Source organism: Heliangelus exortis, chromosome 3 (assembly GCF_036169615.1).
Source record: "Heliangelus exortis chromosome 3, bHelExo1.hap1, whole genome shotgun sequence".
Taxonomy (NCBI): domain Eukaryota; kingdom Metazoa; phylum Chordata; class Aves; order Apodiformes; family Trochilidae; genus Heliangelus; species Heliangelus exortis.
This window is the reverse complement of record NC_092424.1, coordinates 98154746-98174553: the sequence shown is the minus strand read 5'-3', so window position 1 is coordinate 98174553 and position 19808 is coordinate 98154746. Positions and strand designations below refer to the sequence as shown.

General features: G+C 38.9%; 1 protein-coding gene across 7 annotated transcripts in view; it reads right to left on the bottom strand.

Annotated features, from left to right (window-relative positions):
- Positions 1–6738: 6738 nt before the first annotated feature.
- Positions 6739–19808, bottom strand: part of RNF144A (ring finger protein 144A) — a 62487-nt gene continuing 49417 nt past the window's right edge. For all 7 annotated transcript variants that reach the window (XM_071741846.1, XM_071741847.1, XM_071741848.1 and 4 more), the window contains 6 exons: positions 19585–19689; positions 19295–19355; positions 18008–18215; positions 16044–16191; positions 14682–14771; positions 6739–11296 (listed from right to left, as the gene is read on the bottom strand). In XM_071741846.1, coding sequence (XP_071597947.1) covers positions 11165–11296; positions 14682–14771; positions 16044–16191; positions 18008–18215; positions 19295–19355; positions 19585–19689 — 744 coding nt within the window. In that variant the 3' untranslated portion in view covers positions 6739–11164. The remainder of the gene's footprint in view (positions 11297–14681; positions 14772–16043; positions 16192–18007; positions 18216–19294; positions 19356–19584; positions 19690–19808) is intronic.

Sequence of the window (19808 nt, the reverse complement as noted above, 5' to 3'; positions counted from 1 at the left end):
ATCACTTACTACCTTCTTTTTTTTTCACTTTTCCCTTTGAGTCTTCCTTTGTCTCATTTCTTTATATTAATTTGAAGTCATAATGTTCATTGTCAGCTTGATATACATTCAAATTAGCAATCACAAGACTTATTTACCAGATAAAGAAAAGTCCTTAATAGAAAAGAGTATCTTTGATACTTTTTTGGCAAAAATAAAACCACAAGGCCAAGCTAAACCCAATATGTAAGTGGAATATAATTAATATTGAATTCTTCTTGTTGCCATGACACCATGCATGAAAAGAAATAAGCCAGGCATTGTGTAGCACTCAAGAGCTTGCTGGAATTTTGGGGTTTGTTTCTTACATTTAAAATAGCAAGAAAATGCTAAAACAAAATCAGCCATAACATCAGACAGATTTTCTTCTCTCTGGAGTGGAAGAGGGGTGGATGCCAGGTATCTTTTAAAATCTTGCTCTTTGACAGAAATTATATCAACAATTCAGAGGTTTTTATTTAAAATGCCTGATTTTACTCCTGGCAAATCTACTTATTACCTCTTTCTGTAAGCTTTGTGGACTATCCTCATTAAATATTCCTCTGCAGCCACCCCCTTCCAGCTGCTTCAGGGACAGCAATTAGTCAGAGCACAGCACACAACCCACACACCCATCACCAGAACCTTATCTTGAATCTTTGGTAACTCTTCAGAGGTGCTAGGAGGGGTTGAGTTCTTCAGAATGAAAATACACATTTTACATGAAGGACGTACAGGACTCTCTAGAGAGTAATGGAAGTATTTTTGGACCTCTTGTTCTGAATGCTTTTATGGCCTTTAAAGTTTATGGTATTTTGCTGTGAAAAGAGAAGGTTTTCCTTCCCCTACCAATATGCTGAATTATTCTTGTATCCAGGAGCTTTTACAGTTCATAATGTTTCACAAGTGGTTGTTGAAAATACAGAAACATAGAGCCCTATAAAGCCTTTCCACTGAGGCAGCATTTGTTGTTTTATTGGCAAATCCCACCCAATGCAGCCCCCCAGCTCAGACCAGTAACTTTTGCTGGAAGCAAAACCCCAGAACACCACTGTCTCCTCCATGGGGCTTTTGCCCACCTGTATTTGGAGATGAACATCCATCAGCAGAGACAATCATGGCCATTTCCACTGAGTGCTCCATGGTGCTGTGAGCTACAGCAAAGGGGCAGGCAGGCAGCTCCCAGCTGCTGTGCTGGCACTGGATAGAAGCTAAAGCTCCTCTGTGAGCTTCAATATTCAAGTTGAAGTAAGGAAACTCCTAGTCCATCCAGCCAAAAGAAGTGTTATAATCATACTGAGCTGTGCTGACAGGCTGCACATTTGAGGTTGCCATCAAAAACTTTAAAGACTTCAAGCACTGAGTGTCCTGAAGGGTCATTAAGGTATCCTGTGATTTGAAGCAGATGTTGCTGGAACCTCAGGCATTTCTCAGTTTCCTTTGCCTCACAGCCACAGCTTCTGGCCAGACTCTGTGGCTCAAAAGGAGTTTTCTTGAGCCCAATGGTAAAAGATATCAAAAGGAGATCGTTGCACTCTACATAACTCTTTGGATTTCAAGAGAGCCCTGGAATGTTTCTAGAAAGAGCAAGGATACTCTTTGCAGGTATTGTAGCTTTTCACATGCAGATTGTTCCACAGGCACGTGTCTGCAAGAATATCTGGGTTAATTGCCACAGCTTTGGATAAGCTGAGTCGGAGGGTTAGCTCTCACATAAGGCTCTCACATTTTAGTCCAGTCACAACCATCCCTCTGCCTTCCTTACCGAGTCTTAGTTGTAAGGATATGCCAGGAATTGCCTGCAGAGCCTGCGGTGCAACGCATCCTAAGATCACAAATGAAATGCTGGTAAAGGTGATGGCACCAAGCACCAAACTTGCATTCCTATCTGTCACCACCTAAGTAGAGGTGACAGATAGAAAGGTACTCTTTTGCAGTGCCTCTCCCTTCTGCTGCTCTGGATCTCTCTGCTTTCTGTTTCCTGCTTGTGGGAAGCAGCGAGATGGTCTCTGTAGCCTGAAATAGCCCCTGGAGACATGCAAGGGCTTTCCAAGAGACATTCTTCAACATGCAATGCTGCTCTGCACCTAGAAATCGTGTCCCACTGATGGGAAGCCAGGATGAGTTGCAAGCAGCACTGAAAGGCTGGAGGCATCCTGCACTGGGCAGGTCCTCAATCTGTAACCATTTGATCAATGCTGAAAGCTGGGGAAATCTTCTGAATACAGTCAACTGTGATTTGGTGGGAGGAAAGAGTTAGCAGTTGGGTAAGAAAGACTTTGCTACCCCAGTCCTCTAATTGAAGCATTTTGCATGAGATAATTGTGAGGTCCTGAAAAGGAAAAATGGATCCAGCTGAAAAACATGCTCCAAACACATCCCTAACAGACTATAATTGGCATGAACCAGAAGTTTCCCAGGAGTCTCTGGAAGTCTTGGCAGGGACAAGGTGGAATGCAGGACAGCACATTATATTTTATTTAAAACTTCGAGTTTGCCTTAGTGTTGGCAGGATCCTGCAACATAGCTCCGGGCCACAAAAAATACAAGAAACTAACTTTTAACTTTGCTTTATTCAGATCCACTTGGAGGGTGGTGGGGAAGGAAGACACATGAACATTGGAACATATATAGGCTGAAGTAAAGGCAGAAGGACTCCCAGCAGCCCCCATTGCAGCTTGCCACCTTTGCCAAACATATTGACTGTTAAATGGGTGGTTAGAGTTATTGTTTGGACAGTTTCATTGTTTCTGCTGAGCATCTACATTGAGGAACACAGATAGGACAGCAGGAGTGGGTAGGAAGAGAGAAGAGAATAATTTGGCTCAGTTACAACATCTATCAGTTAAAAAATATAGAGAAGCTGCAATATTATTGATCAGTACTTAAACTATTTTAAACGAGGGACTTTCAGTGTTTCCCCTTCTTTCTGTGTAACTAATCAGTGCTCTTTAAACATGGTATTTTGAAAGACCTCGAGTTTGCACCACTCATTTTACATTTGCAGATTGAAGCAGCATCTCTATCCATATATCAGTTTTCTCAAAATTCAAATACTTGGGCGTTTTCGTTTTCAGAAAAGGTTTATACAGTCTCAGAAGAGAACAGGAGCAATAACATATGCTAATATCCAGAGAGTAGAACAGCCCCAGCAGAGAGTGCAGGCCCATCATAACATTGTTATTTTTAGCTGTTACAACATTACAATTAGCTCTGTGGAGGTTTTGAAACACAGACTTTAAAAGCTTGAGATAGAAATCTTGTTCATATGGATTTCTCAGAGCAAGCCAGTCCCTCCTGCCTGTGAAGGCGTTCGGAGGCTGCACCCTGCTGGCTCACGGGCTCACAAGCACCGCTCACTGCAAGGGCTCACAACACCCTTTCCATCTGCTTCTCTAACACATCAAGAAAAGTTTATCAATATTTCAGCTCAGGTATTCCTATACCCATCCTAGAAGTTACATCAGAATTCAACAAAATAATTACACTAATAAGTACTGAGACAAGAAAAAACAGGAAAAAACGCCGCATTATGCTCGTCTGCCAAGGCAATTTTAAAATGAAATTTTGCACAATCTCATGCATTTCTTCTGTGGGTAATCCCACAAAATTACAGTGTCACTCTCAAAATATATTGAGAGCACAGGACTTTGAGGCAGCTCAAGCATTTCTGTCACCCACCAAAGCCCAAAACATCATCTCAATGAAGCAAAGACAAAAAGAAAATATATGCTTGTGTGTAATCATTCTCATAAATAAATTACTGCAGTATAGATCTTGGGAATGGCTGGGCCATTAGACTTTAATTTATACTGGTCTGAGCAGGTCTGGCCTATAGAACCTGAAAAATTAGTTTGTTATGGTCACTCTCCTATAATGATATGTAATTTTTTTCTTATTCTACAGTGAAATCAATCTCTCATCTTCTATCACATAAACCAGATCATGATAATTGAAGGAAATAGCTGACAGAGAAAGCCCTGTCAGAAAAACACAGTTCTCTGTCACAGATGTTCTTCTGCAGCAAGGTGAGCTTGTTGATCACCTAAAATAAAAATCCAAACCCACTAAAAAGTAAATGGAAAGACTAATCCATTGTAATGTGCTCTGAGCATCCAATTCAAAGCATTCATGGCGTACCACTTACTGAAGCTTATGGGCATCTGGTTTTATTTTTCCAGGGTCCTGGGGAAAGAAAGGCTGTGTTTTGAAGGAGGAAGTAATTTTAGTGATATTCCTAGTGCATTTTCTTCCATGTAAAGCTCAAAAAATAATACAGAACATTTATCGGTCTATTTAATGTTGGCTGCTCCAGGATCAGATCTCCTGTTCTACAAAACTATACAGTAGAATTTCTTCTTCCTGTAATGTATGTAAGCTACACTGACTTGAAGCCACACCTGACTTTTAAGAAGATGCTGCTCAGAAAGTACCACACATCAACCAGACACATGTATTTGCAGCAAGATTTCAGATGGCATTGAATCGGGACAGCTGCAATTTACTCCCAGGGCTCTCTTCTTTGGGACCTAGGTTTAAATTTAGCTTAAATTTATACTATAGTCTTAATTTCATTTTTGGATTAAAAAGAATGACAGATGCATACCAACAGAAATAAATTACCAGTTAGAACATATAGCCTGACATTGTTCTCAATTGTGCATGCACCACAAGAGAACTGAACTATTTAGTCTTTCAAGTGCATTTCCATTGCTTGCACATGTGAGTTGGTTTGCATGACTTAAAGCATCTAAACATTTTGTATATTTGCTACATATGTATTAAATTATACCTATCACACACACACAGAGTCATCTGAAAACACAGTATGGAAGTGCAGTAACCTGGTTCTAATTTGTGCCATCAAGTTCTGCCCTGGTGTCTGAAAGCAGTATTTGTGATAAGGGAGTCTACAACTATTTCACTCAGTATTAGCTGTGTGAAAGTTATGTGACTGGACAAAGTCAGTTGTCTATAATTCTTCTGTCATCAGACTGGGCAGAGGAAAATAAAAACACCTGAGAAGCATCTTGAGAGGCTAAAAAAGCTGAATTGGTTATACAACTATCCTAATAAGCAGCTTAGGATGGGAAGGGAAATATCACAAAACCTCAGGGGTTGTGGGGTTTGCACAGACTACCAACAGTTAAGGCTGTGACCTGAATATTATGAGAAACATCACACTTAACTGGTGTAAGATTCAAGGCTGTTTCATGGTTCCTGGAGTGGGGATTCTGTGTAGCAAAGGCTTTCTCATGAAAAATACCCTTTTCTCCCACCTTACTTGCAAAACCGACAAATTTCATCAGTTTCTATAACCTGAACTCTCCAACCCAGGGTCCAAATACAGGTCAGGAACTATTCTGAGGCTGTGGCCACTCCTAACAGAATTTATTACTGTGGATGTGGCTCACTTCCAGTGACTGAACGATGCTGAAGACTCTCTTTTTACTAGAATATACGTGGCCTAGAAAATTGCCATTCAAGTATTCAACTTAAATGCTCTAATTTTAGGTGGTTGAGCTACTGAAGTCCATAAATCCACTTATGAGTTTCTGCAGTACTTGATTCTCTGAATATAGACCTGTTGTGCAGAAACTCAGTCACACAGCTGAAGACACTGGGTATGGCAAGGTGAGCTGCCCCTGACAGAGAGACTGAGGAAATGCCTAGGAGCTAAATCCTTAGGAACAATTACAAGATAATTTCACATGACTGAGAAATAACCCTCCTCTCAAAGAAAACTGCAAAGCAAAACATATTCTAATTGTAAGTAACAGACTGAGCAGAGGAAGAAAGCAAAAACCTTGCCTTGTTAATATTTGTATCTATAATAGGTCAAACCCCTTGTGGCATTTATAGATTATTTTATGCAGAATTAATATCTAAAATATCGAAACTAATTTTTACCTTATGGAAAAAATCATTATGGTCCATTAAACTGAAAGAAAAGAATAACTGAGTAGCAACAAATTTGTGACCTTATGTGCATATTAATTACACACACCAATTTATTAAAGAAATTGTGCCTGTGTTTTGTTTTTTTTTATGGATATAGACAAATGATATCCTAACAAGTGATAAACAGACTATGGGAACTGAAGAAAAGACTACAGCCTCAACTGCAGTTCAGACAAAATGCAAAGTACCTGTTGATGGAGTCAGAATGTGAGAATCAGTTCCCACTGTCAGAGAGAGCTGTATAGGGGAAAGGACTGTGAGACTGAGTTTCTGCACAACAGGTCTTTAAAATTTTCACCTCCCCAATGCCAAACCAAGGGGAATGGAAGCTACTCTACAATACATCCTGCTCCTGTGATACTCACTCTGGAGGGACCTGTTGCAGTCACCTACACCAGATCTAAATCTGTGGTGCAAGAATATAGATGTATTTCAGAGTTTCCCTGGGAGCAGCACATCCGCCCAGCTGGAGTGAACACCAACAGCTACAGCAGGAAATGGACCAAAGACACAACCATGGGTCAAATTAATTCTAGAGATACCTACTAGAATTGCTCTATTTGGAAAAGCAAGGAGACAGTGAGTCAGAAACTGCAGTTAGACCCAGACATGAGGTAGGAGGTCTCCAGGCCACAGGCTGTGCTTGTGCTTAAGGATGGAGAGGCAGACAAGCACGGGGAGTCCTACCATAACAAAAGCACTTTTCTTTAGTGAATGCCTAGCACTGAAAAGTCACTATGAAGAATCACAGGAGACACATTCATTTAAAATATCTATTGAAATTACAAATTAAACTCTTCAATATGATTCAAAGTACAAAACACAACATTAAAAGGCATTCAACAGCTCTTTTATACATCACAGTGTTAGTGGCACAGAATGTACTTACATTTCAAATACATCAACAGAACTATTTTTACACTGGTCAAATACATTATTTATACATATGCATGACTCCTTCATGCTTATCCCTATACAAGTTTAAAATACATCCATGATAAAATGATCAAGAAAGGTTCAGTCATGTACCATGAACCTGTACCTAATGTTCCTGGAATTCTTATAAGAGAGATACAAATCAAAGCAATAATGGATACCACAGGGCTCTAAACACAAACAGCATGCCTTAGTATAAGTGCATTAGAAATTAAGAGCTGATGCAGGCTTTTTTGATGTCTTTATTATCAGTGTCATCAACAACCAGATTCTACCACTTTTGCTCAGGATTTTATATTATGTATGTGAAATGCACAAACTTTGGTTTTGAAAAAAGCAAACCTGCACAAAGTTTTATGCATGCTGCACTTCACTGAGGTGAGAATGGTGTGTCTTAAATATATTTATTCCTATATAGTAAAAGGCCTACAGATGAAATGCAATAAACTTCATTTTTGTTTTCCTGCCCATAACAATTTAAAATCGAAAGCACTTCATCTTTCTCTGATCTATGAATATTTTATCCTGTCAGCTCCAGGAACAAGAGAGCTTTTCACAATTTTGCTTGTGTTTCCTGCATGTCAGGAGATCAGCTGTAAGCTGAGAGTTGGTCCAGTCAGCACTTATATGGGATTTTGTCTAATTCATAAGCCAGAGTATTTGGGGAAAGATTATGCTGCTTGGTGTGTGGGGGAAAGCATCCCAAACTCTTGGCCAGATAAAGTCAGTAGTAGGAGGTTTCAGGACGAAGGCCAACATGAATAAATTGAAATATTAACATAAAACTGAAGTAAGCATTTATATATGTCTTTCAAGACAGAATCTTAAAGAGCCTCAAAACCAATGAATTAGCTCTCACAGCCCTCCTGTGAGGTAGGTAAACATTGGGCCATCCATTTAAAGGATGGTTAAATTGAGATGAGAGGAGATAAGTAACTAGTCCAAACCCAACACTATTGCCAGTGAAGGTGGTGCAGGCTGTGCTGCTGATCTCTCTCAGAACTGTGTTCAGCTCAACACATGAATGGCAAATCCAGGGAGATGCAAATGTCTGGAGTCTGGACTCTACATTCAGTCTCATGCTCGCTAGACAGGACATCACTTCACCCCATCAGAACATGCAAATGAAGTACTGTTACAAACTCCACTAAAACCAGCATTAAGACAAGGCAAAAAGCCAGAGTAGCCATAAAACTGCAACAGAACTCATGCAGTGAATCTTATTTTGCTGATGAAAGTTTAAAAAGCCAAAGCTTTTGTTACAGAAATTCATCTGAAAAGCCGCAAACGCTCACTTTTCCATGGCAGGGAGTTTGAATTTCAGAGTTTAAAATAATGTATTTACAATTCAGTTTCAGGGTATTCAATGTCACACTATCAACGTGATCTGTAACATGAAAATGCCCCAAACTCAATACATGACCATGTATTGAGTTACAATAGTTTAGCTGTTACTACATATGAAACAAAACAGTATTTTAAAATTTTGAAAAAAACAACAACAAAGAAACAAAGCACCAAATAAAGAATAAGATGGAATGACATTTTAAAAACCTGAAAGATTAGATATTTGGTAAATATATGCAGGAATATGGTCTATCCTAACAGCCAGGGTGTGAAACTAGATATGTCATAAAACTCTCCAGTAGCAATTCAAGTATGTTGAGATCATAGAGAGAGACATATACTGGTAGAAATACACAGTTTTCTGATTATAAATAGTGTTACCTGTGAGCATCGATTATGAAATGTCATTTTAAAACATCTGTATTTGTGAAGGACTTCTTTCAAATCTGGAAATGCATTAATTTTGTCATTGATTATTAACTGGCCACACAGTATGGTGCAAAACTCAACTATATTGCCACAGAAATGTTGTCTCTAAGGCACAGAGAAAATAAACCTCATATCAGGACACTCTGGTACTGCAAACAGACACCTGCACCTCCGCTGTTTCTCACCCCAGCAGTAGAGATCTGTCATCAGAACCACTGCTGCATATAGCAAAATCCCTTAATGCTCCCAATTAGAAAATTGACAACCCATTAAATCTTTACATCCTGTTGTCCAGTGCCTTGGTTTTGTTGGTTTTTTTTTCCCTCCAGTTAAATTACAGGGCCAAGGATGAAAAGGCCACAGTTCAAGCTTACCTGCAGGGAACTGTCCTTCTAAGATGGGTTTTCACTACTTCTGCCCATGGAAGTGGGCAGGTGCTGGGCTCAGGGTACCACTGGGGCTCTTGTCAGGGCTGGAGGGAGAGAACCACTGCTTGCTGGACTCAGCATTTAATTGCCAGAAACTATCTGAAGACATCACAGGGAGTTCAGGCTTGCTGAAAACCAGCTACCCCTCATGTTGTAATGGCTGAACTCATTAAAATCAAGACAAATAAGCAAATTGTAAATAACCCCCAACTCCTGGAGCTAAAAGCTATAGCTATAGTTTGAGTTTGGATACTATTAAACTTGGAGGAAGTGAAGGAGAAGGAATTCATTAATAGTTTAATAAAAAGACAGTGGCCCTTTTCAAAATTGTACCCCACGGTCTTTTTATTTAACAGATAGACAGTATAAAATGAAAGATAATAAAGAAACAAGAAATTTCCTTATGCTTGAGCTATGAAAACATTTTTCCAGTCTGTGACAACAGCCAGAAGCAGTTGCATTTAGGGGTCTTGATACATTTTCAGTGCAAAATTATCCTGGCTTCAACATTTTAATCCATGTCAGTAAACCAATAATACACAGAAAGAAATATGGATGAAAAAAACAGTTAAACAGTCAAACCTCACTCCACAAGACATTCAAAAGAATGTTTTCCTCTAGTACTACACACAGACATACCCATTTTGTTCAGATGTTTCATGGTGGGAAGTTATTAGTCAGGCTTTGCAATCAGAGCAAAATGGTGTTCAACAAAATATTTCTGAAGAGAAACTAGAATGATTAACAGTATGGTCACTAGCACACTTCTCTACCCTGGAAACACAGCACTGTGCATTCCACAAAACTATTAAATCAAGTGATTATTTTTCAAATAGAAATACTTTGTCACAGCATAGTTATTAACAGCACACAGCACACATCATATGATATTGACGCTGAAAATGGGCTAAATAGTTTAAATTTAAACTACAATTTTCACAAATATCCCAGGCATTCTAATTAACTACAGGGATGACCCTAATGTATATTTATCCTTAAAAGGGAAGATTCATTGATAACCGAAGTCTCCTAAATAGTAAAGTTAGTCTTGTATTTTTTAGTAATTGCCCTAAAGACAGAAGCAAGCTATCTTGAACTTCCAAAATATTTCAATAGCACAGCTATTTACACATTTGGTTTAAATAGGATTATATATATCTCTCTATATAAAAAAGACTAAGATACCTGGATTAGAAGTTACGTAGCCCTGTAACTGTAGCAGAACCCTAAACAGCAAAAAAACCCAAACAAAAGATAATTCAGAAAAACACTAGTGGTCCAGAAGTTAACCAACACCATTGATGCATTATTTAAAGAACCTTGATTAGATAGCAGGTTTGTGTCACCACTCAACCTCACAGCTTCATCAATTCATTTTTAAAATGTAGCTTTCGATCAAACAAATTTCTTGTAAGACTTCAAAAAAATGCTGGAAGGCCACAGCACCAACTTTGTCCTTCTAACCCTCCTCAAATTTCAAGAAAGGCATAGGATGGCCTATATGCACCTTATTGATTTCGTAGTACTTGGAAAAATAGGTACTAAAAAGGACATTGTGATGGCTTTAACAAAAACAGGTATATAACATGGCAAAAATCACACTAGGTTGACTATCTGATTTAAATGAAAGGCAATTTGAATATATATACAAGAATAAGACACCAAATTTGGAAGTAAATGGATATGTAGACAGTTTAGATTTATATGCATTTTCAGTTTGTCTTGCTGATGTCATTTAGCCCAGTTCCCAGTCCACCAGCAGGGAAACAGGAACTTTTTGCATTATTTTTAGCAGTATCACCTCTTAGATAGCTAGCTAGGTCCATGGTCTCCCTTTAGCACCAAACTTGCCTTCCATTACCCTCCTTGTCTGTTATCAATTGATATATGCAACAGCAGTAACAACAGTTCCTGGGACCAAGACTGTGTGTCAATGAAAAGCAGAGCGGGGCTAATAAGGCTACAGCAATGTAAGTGAAAAAGGGAAACACCAACAGCAACAATAAAACCAAAACACATGATGTGATGAGTCCAATCATCCCAGGCTAGGTAGGCAGCGGGTCATCATCTCCTTTATTACATTTGCACTTGCAGCACAGAACAAATGGTGTGGCAAGTAGAAGAAAAGGGGAGGCCACCAAAAGTAGAAGACCAAATCCTGCAAAAATTCCTACCACCTGCAAGAGAAGAGAAAAGAAGAGAATAGCACTGCATTAGGGATGACGTTTGTCCAGATTGTGCTGACACCAGTGCATTATGTGTCCTTCAGAAGGATCTCTGCAAATGCCTACTAAAACCAGGACTTCCCCTGAGGTGTACACTGCAGTCAGTGCCTGTGATCTGTAAACATGTGGGAAATCAGAGAGTGAATGCTCAGGTTTCAGTGCTCCAGTCAGTACCATGCCACACAACACAGTTCCATCACACAAACTGTTGTAGATGGTTGGTTGTCTTTCTGGGTTTTGTTGTATCCCAAACAACTAATGAAAGAACTGACTAAATACTTTTTTCTTCATCAAGCCTAAATATTACATTTCTGGATCAAGACTACAAAAGAGCTACAGACTCCCACTTTTATGTTCTCCCCTTTTTGCTGGAGCAATCTCCAAAAAGAATCAGTCAAGTTTTTGGTGTCCTTTATGTATAATCTGGGAAGGTTCTCACAAATTCCCCACCAACAGGAGTGCAAGTTTGGGAATACCAACTACAGATTAAACCCATTGTGGACTGTAAAAGCACTCTCTATGTGCCAAAAGGATTTTTCCAGTCAGGCTGAGCTCATCCTGCTGCTTTGGGAGACATGACCTATCCCTACCTAGAAACATTATATTTCGTTTACATTTATGGATCACCCTCTTCCCAGCATGTGCAAAGGACCACAGACCTAGCCATCCTATTAGCATGCAGCTCTCTATTAGTTTTTAAAGAATTTAAACTTGGAAAATTATTTTTAAAACATTCAAGTTGAGATTGATTGCCTGAGGAAATTTTCTATTTGCCACAGTCAATTGTAAAAATAAAATCGCATCAATGTTTTATTGTTTTGGGTTTGTTTGTTTGGTTGGTTTTTATTATTTAAGAAATTATTAAAAAATTTATTTAAGGAGTTTTTAGTTTTCCTTAGGAAAGTAATTTGGATTTATTCACATGAGAGTGTCTGTGAAAAATTTTGAATAATGAAGGCAGGGGTGGAATGTTAATCTGTGAGCAAAACCTGGTAACAGAAGGCAAAATGAAGTTCAAGTGCAGTGCTCATTAAAGAATTTTTTTTGGCAGGGCTAGATATGCTGTTTCCATTAACTGGCAAATATCCATATAGCCATGGTATAGACGGGATGATTTACTAATACTTTTGTCCACGGACGATTTCTCGTTATGATTCCTGCGTATTTCTTGGGGGATTTCTCCCCCCGGGGCTGCCAGACGGCTGAGGGGCGGGCTGGCCGCAGGAGGTGGCGCTGTGGGACTGTCACCGCCTCCGCCTCCCGCTCCGCCTGCAGCCCCGGCTCTCGGCTGTTCCGGGATCATAGAATCGTAGAATCATAGAATTGGCTGGGTTGGAAGGGACCTCAGAGATCATCAAGTCTAACCCTTGATCCACTACCGCTGCAGTTACCAGACCATGGCACTGAGTGCCACATCCAGTCTCTTTTTAAATATCTCCAGGGATGGAGGAGCTCGAACTTCTCAGCCCTAAGACTTCGAATGTTTGCCAGGAACCATTTCCTTTCCAGCATCAAAAGTGTGCACGCTTCATGACACGTTATTTTCTGGAGGTTCTGACACGCTGAAACTTCCATTTGCTAATCTTTACATTTATTTACCACAGACACCTGAAAATAAATTCCAATCTCCTTAAAAAATCGTGAGCTCCAGCTATTGCCATGCTGCTCTTTGTACACAGCCTCTGCCCCTGCCGAGCTCTGTGCAGCCCAGGCTGAGTGCAGTGGTCAGACAGAGTCAAACTGGCAGTCAGCAATTCCGTGGACAGGATTGATTAATGGTAATTTTTATGAGATATTGACGTCTTCCTTTCTGCCTCAATATACCATCAAACAATTCATCAAGTTTCTCTCTCTCTCTCTCTCTCTCTTTTTTTTTTTTTTTTTTTTTTTTTTTTTTTTTTTTTTTTTTTTTGTGGAATTTCTGTTTGCTTGTTGGGGTTTGGGTTTTTGGTTTGTTTTTTTTTTTGGGTTGGTTGTGTTGTGGTTTTTTCTCTTGTGCTTTTTGTTTGTTTTTCCTTTGTTTATTTTTTTAAACAAAGCTGCCTACTGACTATTACTCATTTTCATCCTCCTTCCATTGCTTCTGAAGAAGTTGCTGCCCTCAAGTTGCTGCTGACTCAACAACAAGTCATTCCCCCTGGCCAAAATAAACATTATTTTTTTAATTCCACAAACAGCAAACCAAAGGCTCACCTCAATTCGCCTGGGATAAATTCTCAAATAAACTTAACATAAGGAAACAATTTCAGTGTTGATTTGGCTTTAGTTTAGCAGAAATATATCCTGTTTGCTAGGGAATTATCACTTTCTATTTCAACAATGACCAGAATAGGAAGCATACTGTCTACCAAACATATTTGCCCTAAATGCTGTGGCTAAGAACAGATTCCAAATGTCAGGATAATCACTTCCTATTACAGGTATATCAAACAGCTCATGTACTCACACACTTCCCAAGATACCATTAGCTAAACCAAGCAAAACCCAACCTCATAGCTCAGATACCCAGGGGTGTAAATAGAGGGAGAGGGGTGTGTTCTTTCTCCTTTTATTCCAGTGTAGCTCTCAGATTTGGGATTTATTCTCTAGAGTTGGGGTTTATGCTCAAATGGAAAGAAATATTTACTTCAAGAAAAGCACTTAATCTGAAGCTAAGGTAGCTTTTTATGGGCATACAGATGATTTAAGAAGAGATGACACAGATACCCAGATGTCCCTGTATCTCTCAAGTGATTGTAAAGGCAGTAGATTGGACCAAGTCATGCACTGGCATTTATAGTGCATGTACAAAAGTAGTGCAGGCAAATCTTTCATTATGAGCATTTATGTTGGATCAGCATGATCTAGTCTACAAGATGTATCCCCACAGCCTTTGTTATTTCCAGTTTGAATCTGTTTGAAACTACTGATAAGCTCACTGGGTTACTTTTTGTCCAACCTACATGAATGGGTCAACTGGTCATGCTCAGGCTAATTCCTTTCCAGTTCTGGATCTGGACCTAAAGATCCCTTGAAGGATGAGCTTCCCTTTTAATAAGATGGATTATGGTAACCTAGTTTGTACTACAGGTTTACCGAGAACATCTATCTAGCCTGGCACTTATCTGCTTTGCAAACATACCCTCTCTAGCACTCCATAGCTATCTGCAAAGGAGTTTCCTCTCTGGGAGAGCTAACTGTTCCTCTCCAACCTACTGACCTCTTCAAATCTGCTATGAAAATCATTTACGATCTGGGATGGAATTTTACCCTTAGGTCTTAAAACGAGTGAAGCAAAAAAAAGGCACCATGACAATAGTAGAGCCTTGTACAGAGCTTTGAAAGATCTGAGCTTTACCTGTGTTCTGTGCCAGATAACAGATGCTCTGGAGTGTCCCAACTTATTTCGACAAGGTCCCTTGTCATAATGTATAAGGAGAAAATCATCCTACAAAATATCAAATTAAAAGGTAGGCAAAAAAAGAGTACAAACTGTTAGTAATTCCTGTGAACTTATAAACAGGCATTGTAAGATAAATCTTAGTAATGTGGATACAGCCAGGTCAAATCTTTCCAAAGTGCTTTGTTTACAATTAAACAATTTTTGAAACAGGTTTGCCATATGTCTATTATGAATTGTTCTCCCAAAGGCTCTCAAGCTATATATTTAAATTTTAGCACATTTAGCAAGATTGAAAAAAATAAGCTGACCATTGCAAATATTTTACTCACATACAGAAAGAGCAAAGGAAAATGAATACTTGTATTGCAGACTTCCCATCATTGATTCCTTTTAGTAGTTGAAGAGTAAAAGAACAATACAGATGTTTGAGAAATGATGTCCCTATGAGTCCTGTCACCCTTCACAAACCAGCCAAGATAGCAGGCTTGGTAACAAGGAAATACTGCTCTTTAACTGAGCACATGAGAAGCCTGTGACTTAAGGACTGTTAGTAGAGCATTCAAATGGGACAGCCACAGGATTTGTATAATCAGAGAAGCTTTCAGGAACCTAAAACATTTCCTTTGCTATTGTTAACAATGCTATAAAACAAATGACATGGAAACAGATGTTGTATATTGTATATTCTCTGATCCTTGAGCATGATAACAGGCTGATTTAAAAAAACCATAAACATATGAAAGCAGAAGCTTATAGACTGACAAATGACTGATGTTAGGAGAATACTGTGTTCCTTTTCATATGTCAGATCTATTACTTGTCCCACAGAATACAATGAACAGTAAACAAATCTGATTGCTTGTCTCCAGCATGGTGACGCATCACATCTACTTTGTTAAACTTCCACAGACTAAGAACATTGCAATATTCATCCTGTAACCCCTTCAAAAAGGAAAACATTGAAAAGTCAGTTGAAAATTAAATATTACTTAAAAATTTAAAAAAAAAGAAGTCCCTGTTCCCCTCGCCCTGTCACTTGCCATGTAAAGACTGCAAAAAGGATATTTTCAGAAAATTTTACTTTTTAATAATTATTTCATGACTCACATAGGCAAAACGTTAAGACCGCACAGGTCAGACAAGTAAAACAGAGCATACAAATTGTATAAAATTACCAGCATCAACTCTGGTGGGTTGCAGTCCACCAAGTTGGTCAGAATCTAGTTAGGTACTATTTAATTGATTAATGAGACAGCTACTTGGCAAAGCAATGAAATTCTAAGCTTCTGAGAACCAGTGTGCATGAGATATACTCACATCAAGAGATTCCAGACAGTACCAGCAAAAGGCATGTTTGCAGTTCTTACACATCATTTGGGCACAGCCTTCATCTCGTTCAATGTAAACTTTACATTTTGGACAGCGTTTGATTGGAGCATCATCATCTTCCATTTTAAAAACTGAACTGTGGGACAGAGGAATTAATAAAATGCGTAGTCATGTCAGTTTAGAGAAGAACACCTAAGAACTGTACTAAGAAGGCAAGCCTATTTTTAATTTTAAAAAATAATTAGAAATTAGAAGAGATAAAGATACTCATCTGAGTTTTATTGTACAGATATTTTGGCTATACTTTATTTGCCAAACATATCTCTAGGAAAAAAAAAAAAGTTTAATGACTACAGTGCCTATGTAAGAGTCAGAACATTTTTCTTTACCACATATTTTAATAACTGGTTTTGTTATTTAGTTATTAATCAATATTACAGTTTTCCCATGGAACGTACAAGATGAGAAGCAGCTATTTTGCACCTAACTGCTTTCTTTGTATGTCTAGATAATTTCCATTTTTCCTCCCTTCTTCTTTCCCAGAAAAGAGGAGGAAGAAATCCCTTGATGGCACAAGCTCAGACTACATTCCTTTGGACTGAGACACCAGAGAGCAAAAACATTCTCTGCCCTCCTTAAGGATCCTCCCTAGGAATTTACCTCCAAATCAGGACTCACAAGGTTTTTAGGTGATGTCTTTTCAGAGTTGATCTTTTTGTGTCTAACACAGTCTTAGCATGTCACTGTTCCTGAATTAGGATCAGCACCACCTTTTCTTGTCTTGCAGGACTGTACAAAACCATTGGATGTCCCCTTATACAGTCAGAACAACAGAGAGGAATGTGGAAACACTGGAAGAACATTTATTTCCCTTGTGTGGCTTTCTACCATATGCAGGCATTACTCACATCAACAGCTTAAATGTAGCTTAAAAAAATGACACTTCCTGCAGCCACTGCAGACCAACTGATGAGGAATCAAAAGCTTACTGGAAAACAAGACTGACCCTTGACTGATCTTGCCCATCATCAGGATAAAAGGACACATGCTCGTTAGTCACACTAGGGGCAATGGTACTACAGAAAAATGTTTTAAATGCATAAACTGTAAATGAAACTCCAAACACACAGTTGCACAAACTGCTACCTGCATATTATGCTCCAAAATAATGAGAAAACAAACGGCAGTGGAGTAAAAAATGAAGCATGAAATAAAAACAAAAAGTAACTAAAACACTAAGGAAAATGCTAAAGCATTTTACCTTGCCATGAAGTTTAGTAAGCCACAGTTCTGGTCAAGCACACACAAAAATCATGTGCAAATGTTACCACATTTGACCAGGAACATGACAGCATTATAGCCAGTCACCTGTTACAGCAGAGCTTGAAAGAAGACAAGTTATGAATAGCTAAGTCCAAAACTGGCCAGGACTTTGATGATAGCCTGAACAATCTTTGAGAAAGCCCAGATATGAAGTGGAACACATGCACAATGGCCTTTCCTATTCACTGGCTGCTTTATGCCTCTGGAAACATCTTGAAGCAGAACTTAAGATCATTGGGCAAATGTGCAGCAGCTAGGATAGGTGAGAGAGTATCCTAAAAACCTCTGTCTGGCACAATGCTACCAACCTTCACACTGTCAAGGATAGCAGCAGCAATGAGGTGATCTCAAGAGCTGCATGGATATGATTTTTTTCCCACTGGGGCAAAAGAGTGGCTGATAGAAGCTCAGGCAGTTTCATTGTGCTTTGCTGGGAATGGAAGCAAGAAGTGAGGATGCCAAGAGCTATCCAGTTTTGGAATAAAGCATTAAAATAACAGGAATGACTAAGCGAAGGAAACAGCTTTAAAAAAAAAAATGTATCAGGAAAATACCCCTTTGTTATTCATACCCTCACCTATTCAAAGTTAGCTCTGTTTATAAATACTTGATCTTTTGCAATACTTTACCTTGTTTCTCCTGGAAGAAAAGAGATTGGCATGTTCTCTTGACAGCCTTGACCTGGATGCCAATTAGCTTTGCAAGCAGAGCAGAACTCAATGTCACAGGCTTTGCACTGGACCAGCTGGGGGTCCTGTGGGCTTGGTTCCTGGAGCTGGCAAACTGCCTGGCAAGTAGAGGATGGACACCAAGTCCGACACGGATCCAAAAGCACTTCTGTAAAGGGACATAAAAGAACAAGATTCAAAGGCAGTTACAAGACCAGCCCTCAATAACAATCTATTTCAGCTAAGGTTGACTGGCAGGGCATTTGAAGACAAATTTTCAAAGGAAGCCTTTTAATTTATGCTACCCACTTAGACAGAAATCTGGCCAGCTTTGCAAATGGGCACCAAACTAAAGTAAATTTTCAGAGTGTGAATTAATTGCCCATATTCATTCACAGAAATAAACTTGTTCTGAGAATGAGATGTTTTCTTCAGTTCTACTTCAAGATAAATAAAGAACATACTGTGCAGATAGAACCTATCAGAAAGTGGTTTTACAGTGCCTGTGCAGTAGGACTCTTATTTCAAGTTGGTCTCTGCCCTAATGTAACTACATGATTAACAGTAGCATAATATTTTTATACAGCTTCATCCCTTTCTTTGAGGCTGCTTACTGGCAAGACCTTTCACATTTCAAAGCCCACTGAAGTCAAGAAAAACTTATCAATGACTTCAGTGGTCACTTGTCTGAATCCTACCTTACCCTCAGCAAAAACTTACTGTAAATTCTCTATGGCTACACAGTTCCACATCACCATAGGCACTCAGTCAGCTTATATCCTCATAAAAATTAACAATGCTCAGGCTGTCATGAACTGCACAGTAATTCTGCACCAGATACCATCACAGGAGATAACAGTGGCTCCATAAAAGGGGTCATTTTAACCCCCTGCCCCCTAGAGTACTGGCAGACAGCTCAAGCAGCAAAACTCAAATAGAAATCATTCCCTCCCTTAGTTATAGAGCAATATAATACATAGCAATTTGCTTTCCTTACTTTATTCCCTGAATTGCAACATTCTGGGAATCATCCAAGCAAGAACAGAAAAACAAATGTTTTCCATTTTTCATTTTGTTTTTTTTTGGTTGGTTGGTTTGTTTTAGATAGCCAAACATTTAATGAAGAATGCTACTGCACAAACATGTGTAGAGGAAGATTCTGATTTAAGGATTGGCTCTGCAGTGAAACCATTCCCACAGCCTTGCAAGGAGTACATGCAAGTGTAATGCAAGTGTTACATGCATTACCTCTTTCAAACTGTAGCTTCTTATACCTTTGCATGATTTCTGAAGCAACCATGCACTCAATCTGTTGAAAGAAGGAAAAGATAGGTTTCCAATTAGGACAAGCAATAATCTGAGGCATTTTCAACAGAAACAAAATATTTGACCTTCAGAGAATTATTAAAAACATATGTTGGCAACAAATGGCAGCTATAATATAAAGAGTAAGACACATTTAAACATGCTGAAAAGAAAAAAAAAAAAAAAAAGAAAAAGAAAAAACCAACAAGCAACTATTTGCAGTAAAAGTGTACCTCATTTTCCTGCAGATGACCTCGCTTTGGGCAGGCAGCATCAGGGCAGCTGATTGCTGTTTCTAGACCTTCTTTGATCAGAAGTTCCACATACTGTTTTAGGCACTGTAAAAAATCCAAAGACTGAGTTAACTATCCCACCAAAGATAAACTACTCAGTATTTAAACAGCTTTACTTTGAAAACCTGAGGAACTCAAACTTGTTTGAAAAAACAGGTATTACT